General features: G+C 44.2%; 1 protein-coding gene across 1 annotated transcript; it reads right to left on the reverse strand.

The window, feature by feature from the left end:
• LOC100558301 (myogenesis-regulating glycosidase-like) lies at window positions 1–3870 on the reverse strand. The gene has a single exon (XM_003227396.4). The coding sequence runs from the start codon at window positions 3303–3305 to the stop codon at window positions 1242–1244; it is 2064 nt and encodes a 687-aa protein (XP_003227444.1). The 5' UTR covers window positions 3306–3870; the 3' UTR covers window positions 1–1241.
• Window positions 3871–8296: the final 4426 nt, after the last annotated feature.

The raw sequence follows: 8296 nt of genomic DNA on the forward strand, positions 1-8296 counted from the left end.
TGTAAGATAGTGTGTACATTTAATCAAGGCTTTATATCCTATATATATTTCATATATTTATAGCAGAAGGTAACAAATTTATTACTGGAAACCATGTCACAAAAGTTATTTGACTTTTTCTGTCTGAGCCACACCCAAGCCAAAGAATTAACAACTCTTCTAATTGTTTCCCATCTCAAGTCTATTTTTGGCGAACTAGCATCACTTTCAGCTGAAATTAAATAAAATTCCTTGGTGGCTTCTGCTTCGACTTGGTGAGTTATATTCTGGAAATTATTGGCTTCTGTTTCTCACCAGGCTTAACCCACAGCTTGGATCTCACTATCCAATGCTGCTCTAAATTGCTCGTTAACATTGATCACCAGCGACTTTAATAACAGGAGCAGATTATTCCATCTATGATGAGAAAGAACACAATGGCAAGAAGTCTCTTTGAGAGGAGCACGCAAAGACACATCAACTACCTCGAAGTCCTTGAAATTGAAAGGACTTTGAGCAACACATTCTACAAGGACAAACCATTATCACCGGCAATATGGTGTCCATGTACTATATAAACAAACAGGGTGCCACGGGCTCACACGCTTGCCTTTCTTTCCTTCACTCATTTGTCTGCAAAAACTTGTTTAGTATCAGTGTGCCCTGTTGGAGCGAGTATTGTGCTTTTTTAAAACCCAGGATGATAAATCACACTGATCTTCTCATTTCCAGTGAATGGGAAGGCTAGGAGTAATTCACCATTATTGCATCCCAATTACATCTTATGGTTCCCCCCTGCCATTTGATGTGCTCACACCCAGTACCCATCCATGTCGCCATTTGTCACCTCAACATTACCAAAAGAACTTTTAGTTCTTACGGTTATGACATCTCCCTAATGTGGGATTTGTTCCAAAATGCTAAACTGCCTTAAACTGCTGCAAGTGTCTGGGAAGGAGCCCACCCAATGGGCAGCCCTGTGAACCCTTGGACAGCTTCCCAGGTTTATTACTGAGTTATGTTCCAGGTAACATTCTACACATGTTTCCTTTGGACTGCATCCAATCCATCTCCCAAATTATACTTTTCTATTTTCTATTTCTTCCAGACAGGTATGTTTCGGTACCTTTATGGAGTGACACTAGTTACAACATTGTTGTTGTTATTTATTGTAATAAATATAATTTCTCTTAGACTAAGACAAGGGTGTATCCACAAAACCTGGCCGCTGTAAGAGTCTGTGAACCGCAGGTGACCATTTGTTAGGACACCCAGACGAAATAGGCAACTTCGTCCAAGTCGACAGGATAGTCAGTGACCAACATGGGTGTCTTGTCGAAGAGCTCTCCTTTGTAGCTCCGCCACTTGCCGGCCGGGATGTAGATATCCCGCTCTTGCTTGCCCATCTCCAGGACGGGAGCTACCATGAGGGTGTCCCCGATGAGGAACTGAGAGTCTATTTTGTGGGTGGACTTGTCGTTGGGTGAGATCCACCAGATGGGGCGGATGATGGGGTCCCCGGTGTCCGTGACCTCCCCGGCCAACTCCAGCAAGAGCGGTGCCACCAGAGACTCATGCAGCTTGGTGAACTTGAGGGCAATGTTGACAACTTCTTGATCATAAAGCCAGGGAGGGATGGAGAACTGCATGGAGGGCATGAAGGCTGAGAGCTCCAGCCAGCGGATGTACAGCTCCCGGTCTGGGATCTCTACTGCACCCTCCGTCTTGTTGGGAAGAAAATTCCCGCCGATCATATCCGGTAGTACAAAAGGGTATCCCAACAGGCCCAGAGTCAAGACTGTAGGTATGAGGGACTTGAGTCCCAGTTCATAACCCCAAATGGAGTCTCGGTCAATAACACGGACAAAACAAGGAACATGCTGGGATTGGTATCCAACCCGGACTTCTGACATCTCATAGAAAGGAATAGCCATTTCGGCATAAAGTCTGGACCAAACGCTGGGGTCAGATAAAGGCTGGAAGGTTCTGAACTGGGCAGGAAGGTAACATGTTTCGCCAGCATCAAATTTGAAGGATGAAATGCCATACTTGGAGCGAAGCCACCCCAACTGGCTCTGAAACCAATCTCTAGCTGCAGGATTGGTGACATCTAATACGGTGCCAATGCCGTTCCACCATTCCACCATGGCAGGAGAGGTCCCCATTGCCTCTGTGACAAAAAGCCCTCTTCTCTTCCCCTCCTCAAAGTTTGGGGAATCCTTGTGCACAAAGGGATGTATCCAGACAGTAACACTAAACCCATCCCTCTTCAGTATCTCAAACATTTCTGTTACACGAGGAAACTTTGAGGAGTCAAACTCAAAGTCTCCATAATGCCGCATGTACATGTCATCTATCTCGAGGTGGCTATATCCAAAACCATACTTCTGTATTGTTTGGGCAAATTCCAAAACTTTATCCTGGTCCACTTCTTTTTTGTACAAGGCCCATGTGGACCAGACCGGAAGCCTGAACATCTTTTCTGAAGGCACCTTCAAGGGCTTTTTGAAATAGCTTTGTGCCATGTATTTGTGGACCGAAGTAAGGTCTGGACCTATGCAGATGTGGTAACTCAGCTCTGGGAAAGGCGACCGTCCCAATGCGGGCTTGTAGGGAGAGTCTTCATACCTGGCTTGGAAGGTAAGAGACCTTTCGGTGGCATTGAACCCAAAGTGGAAGGGCACAGAATCGTTAATCTTAATGGCCACCGCTTTGGAGGAGAGCCAGTACCGCTCCAGGACGCCCCCAAAGCTGTTTCGGAAAGAATACACATCGCTGGTTACAAAGGGCATGGGTTCCTGATCGGCCGGTAGCCAAATGGGCCAGTGTTGGATGCTCATCTCATAGCCACCATACCAGTGGGCATCTCCCCAGAACATCTTGTGTTCCACGGTTGAGTTAGCCACCATCTCCTCCCAAGTGACATGGTAACAGACCATTGCTTTCTCAGGCCTGACCATCTGGATGGCAAAACGGCACTTCCCTGGGTCCATCCCAGAACAGGTCACAATGTCCTCATCCTCAAAGCAAGACTCCAGGTCCAGGAGCCCCGACTGGAAGACCTGCCTGAAGACCACCTCCTCTCCATTCTGGCTTTTGAGGGAAAATCCATCCTGCATTAAGTCCAGCTTCCCCTTCAACCATTCTGTCTTCTTCAGAGCAACCATGCAACCACACCATGCAGCCACAAAGACCCCCACAACCAATAATGTGCCCACACCAAATTGAAACTGTTGGGAGGATGGATCTGGAGGACTGGGTTTCCATCTGGAGCTCTTCCCTTCCTTCCTCTGTAGTGGAAAGGCCTCTCCATGCTGCTTGTGCATCTCAGCTGCAAGTCCTGGTCAATCTTCTGTGTGGCTTCTTATCAAGAGTACCTTTAAAAACACAGTTTGTTTGCTAAGCTCTCTGCCAATTCCGGATATCCTAGGAGAGAAGACCATTGCACCAGAGGTCAGTGACACAGATCTTCCGAAGCCAAATGCTGGAAGGCTTAGTTCTCATGGGCTGAAGATGGCTCTTTTCAGAAGGAACCCCCCAGAGACAGCGGCCAAAATCTAGGTCTTGCTGGGTGCAGGTCTGCTCCGCTCAGCCGATCCAGGGATCTTCTGGAACATGGCCGTACAGCCCAGAAAACTCACAACAGCCCAGTTATTCCAGCCACAAAAACCTTCAACATTAGGGAACTTGCTTTGGAAGCCAGTCTCCAGGCAAAGAGTGCCCCAGCCAGATCGCTGGAGCAGCAGAAAGGCCCCAGAGAAAGAGGGAATGAGGTGGAGAGCAGAAATAAATAGGAGAAAGGGGGAGAGGAGGAAATGAGAGCTTCCTGAAAATTGAGTTCTTAATGCATTCCATGATGCAGGAGCGCTCTCTGCTGGCAAGACCTTTTCCCATCTCTTTCTGCGCCTTACTGTATCTCGCACGGGCTTCTTAAACTTTCCCACTTTGGGCCCGATAAGTGACCCCGGATATCTATGTATATAAAGTAAGTACACAACCAAACATTTACTGAAAAGAGGTCAGCATGTGCAAGATTTACTAAACAAGCTGATTTCCCTTTTGAGGAAGTGCAGCTGAAGCATCTTCTCCAGAGTCCCCAGTAAATAATAACTTTATTCTAAATACTGCACATTACATCTGTGCAGTGTTGGGAATCACCCTGGACTACTCAAGTCTAGATGTAGTGAGATAGATGATAGAATTAGATTGAGGGAATCCTTTCCCTGTTTCCAAAGCATGCCTAGACAGGCTTTACTGTGTTTCACTCTGTCCTGTTTACGTCACATCCCTTACTTTGAAGTTAGTAGAAATGTTAATCTTTAGGGACACTAACTTCTCATTGGTCAGAATGTCTTTTATGGCTCCAATAAACTGGACCATGAGGTCGGAACCATTTTGGTTCACTCTCTTCTCTCTTTGTTCTTCTAGCTAACAAGAAGCATCTTGCCGTCTCCTGGCAAGATGTAACTATTTAGATGTTTGTTATTTTTCCTTACTTATTTTTCCTTAGAAACCAGTCTAGAGTAGACTAGACAGCTCCCAAGCCTTTCTATCTACAATGGAGTTCTTTTTACCTGAATAAATACTTTTTGAACTTTTGCTGAGACTCTGCAGTCCATTGCAATCCTAAATGGTCAAAGGCCTCTCTCTGCTCGCCCCGTGTAAGTAACTGCTGCATTTGAAAGCTTTTGCTTTTGCTACTCTGCTGCATTTTGGTGGAATCTCCCCCAGAGAGGGTTAAATTGAGTCTAACCGCTCAGAGATTACCACAGCATGCCGAAGTCTAAAAGGGCCATTGAGTGATGTTCAGAAAACTTTTACTGTTGCCAAATGTTTCATGAACCCATTACAGAGCTAGGAGATGCCATTTGAGGTTGGGACCCATAGTTTATGTGAGCCAGCAGGATGATCTTTGGTGCAGGCTTTATTTTTATCTTCTGACTTCCAACTGGAAACAGAGCAAAACGGTTAATGGCCAAATGCAATTCACCTCTTGATATTATATATTTACTAAAGTATTTCTATTCCTCCCCTCAATCCTTGGCGTGGGTGCCTACGGGAGAGCCACGTTATACAGGCCCAAGCCTCTACCTTGCCACATATGGTGATTGAGGACCTCTCCATGAATGAGGGGCTGGGCTGTGGCCCAGGCTGGTGAGCAGCCTGCTGCAATAAATCACTCTGACCATGAGGTCATGAGTAAGAGGCCAGCCCGTGGCAGGGTGAGCACCCATCAATTAAAAAATAAATAATAGCCCCTGCTAGTTGCTGATCTAGCAACCCGAAAGATAGCTGCATCTATCAAGTAGGAAATAAGGTATCACTTATAAAAAGTTAGGAGGCAAATATAACTAATTTATGACGTTGGAATGAGGAAGTGCAGTCAGAGTGGATGATGAAGCAGCTGCTCCCCCCGTGGCCAGAATCGAACATCCCCTCAGAAGGTTAAATTGCCTCTGCGTCTGTCTGTCTCTGTCTCGGTTCAATGTGTTCATGGGCATTGAATGTTTGCCCTATATGTACGTAATGTGATCCGCCCTGAGTCCCCTTTGGGGTGAGAAAGAAGGGCGGAATTTAAATACTGCAAATAAATAAATAAATAAATAAATAAGGCCTCTTTAACCCAGAAATTGATACCCAACTACAGCACACACAGAAGATGAGACAGACAGCCCATAATGTCTTTCAGGCTTCTCCATCCCATCAATCAAAGGACAAGGTGGGGCAGCTGCTCCCAATTCCCTGTAGATGTTCTAGCCCACCATCCCAGAGGGAAGCAGTGGCCACAGCCTTCAACGCAGGCCAACAAGAAGCCACCAGTGGTATTCAAGAACACACATGCACAGAAGATTCATATGTGCGAATTGTACAGATCACCTCTCAAAATGAAAAAGCTACAAATAAGCAACCTGTTCTTTTCTGATAGGACACCATTTGAGGGACAGCAGCGGAAGAGCAGTCTGGTGCCGAAAAAAACTTTCACCTATGAAAAGAAAGTTTGCAGCTCCTGTAGTTAGAATTCTTCTTCCTGGTGAAGATATCTCTGAATGGCAGGTTGTGGTGGGGAAGCCACTGCTCAGACATTAATGGTGTTTCGCTGGGATCCTACAAGGTAAAGGCACCAGCAAGGAGCAACCCCTCCTCATCTTATAGCACATATCAAAGTGCATAATCAGTCAAGTGACAGGTGTGCGAACACACTCCCTAGTGTGGGGCAGTAAGTACTGGCCAACCCATGACACACGTGTCAGCACTGACACGCCTAGCCATTTTTGCTGCCACGCTGCCACATGCAGATTGATTGGATGACTATGTCTTTTGTGGCCAAATTTGGTGTGATTTGGTCCAGTGGTTTTGTTGTTTACTCCATGGGAATTATGCACATTACATTTATATATATACTAGCTGTGCCCGGTCATGCGTTGCTGTGTTGTTGTCTGGTGGTGTTGGTGAGAAATTGTTGAGGTCGTGGTGGTATTGAATGTCTGTTGTATGGTTGTCTTTATGTTTAGTATGCACACTGAAGTGGATTATATGGCAGTGTGGAGTCAAGATAATCCAGTTCAAAGCAGATAATATAAGATTCTAAATGGGGTATATAGCTGTGTGGAAGGGCCTTGAGTCTACACTGCCATATAAACCAGTTAAAATCTAATAATCTGTGGAAGAGGCCTAAGTGAGGCTTAACTGTGCCTGTCCCCTGGGCTGAGTAGGTTGCTAGGAGACCAAGTGGGCAGAGCTTAGCCTTCAAACTGGCAGCAATTGGATAAAAACTATTATTTCTCTCCCTGTAATTAGGACTTTATTTTTCTATTTTTTGTTGTATCAACCTAGAGCCATGAATGATGGGTTGTGTTGTCAAATTTCAAGGTTGGGGGGCCTGTAGTTTTGTCCGCTGCCCTGATGTCATCACTCTTTTATATACAGTAGAGTCTCACTAATCCAAGCCTCGCTTATCCAAGCCTCTGGATAAGCCATTTTTGTAGTCAATGTTTTCAATATATCATATTTTGGTGCTAAATTCGTAAATACAGTAATTACAACATAACATTACTGTGTATTGAACTACCTTTTCTGTCAAATTTGTTGTATAACATGTTTTGGTGCTTAATTTGTAAAATCATAACCTAATTTGATGTTTAATAGGCTTTTCCTTAATCCCTCCTTATTATCCAAGATATTTGCTTATCCAAGCTTCTGCTGGACCGTTTAGCTTGGATAAGTGAGACTCTACTGTATATAGATATATATATATATCATTCTATTATTATTATAGTATATTATATTATTACCATTATACTATTATTATATTATTCATTATTCATGACTACATTCAAACTAGAATAGAAAAAAATCTGCGTGGAAACTGGTAACAGATTGTTGCACATGGAAATAATGGTAGTAAATAGTTTTTGATTTATTAAATACAGTTATATATTACAATTATACATTTTTGTTATTTAAACTATACATATTGCGAAATTATGCTTTTCCCCCTCAAAGTGACACACCACACAAGTCATGCTAGGTTTTTGGTGAATTTTGACACACCAAGCACAAAAGCTTGCCCATCATTGGTCTATAAGAATGAGAAAATGCATACACTGGGTAACTAGAAGTAATTTTCCTTTTAAGATCAGTTATTGTTTTCTCTGGAAACCTTTGAGCAATAATGAGTTTAATGTCAATAAAGATGTGCATTGAAATCCTAACAGATGTGGGGAAGAGTTTGTATCAGCAAGTGTATTTCAGGGATATTATTGATCCTTTTTGGGTCTTCTTTGTTATGTTTATATGGAGCCCCCAGTGGCGCAGTGGGTTTAACCATTTAGCTGTTGAACTAGCTGACTGAGAGGTCGGTGGTTCCAATTCGGGGAGTGGAATGAGCTTCCGCTGTTAGCCCCAGCTTCTGCCAACCTAGCAGTTCGAAAACATGCAAATGTGAGTAGATCAGTAAGTACTGCTCCGGCGGGAAGGTAATGGCCCTCCATGCAGTCATGCCGGCCACATGACCTTGGAGATGCCTACAGTCAACACCGGCTCTTCAGTTTAGAAATGGAGATGAGCACCAACCCCCAGTTGAGCACAACTAGACTTAAATGTCAGGTGTTAATCTCAATTTCTAAGCCAAAGAGCTAACTTTGTCCGTAGACACCTTCAAGGTCATGTGGCCACTGGCACAATTACATGGAGCGCCATTACCTTCCCGCTGGAACAGTACCTATTGATCTACTCACATTTGCATGTTTTGAACTACTAGGTTGGCAGTTTCAAAGAACTTAGGAGTACATAGAAAAAGAGCAAAGACAAGGTAATA

Source organism: Anolis carolinensis, chromosome 2 (genome assembly GCF_035594765.1).
Source record: "Anolis carolinensis isolate JA03-04 chromosome 2, rAnoCar3.1.pri, whole genome shotgun sequence".
In the NCBI taxonomy this organism is placed as follows: domain Eukaryota; kingdom Metazoa; phylum Chordata; class Lepidosauria; order Squamata; family Dactyloidae; genus Anolis; species Anolis carolinensis.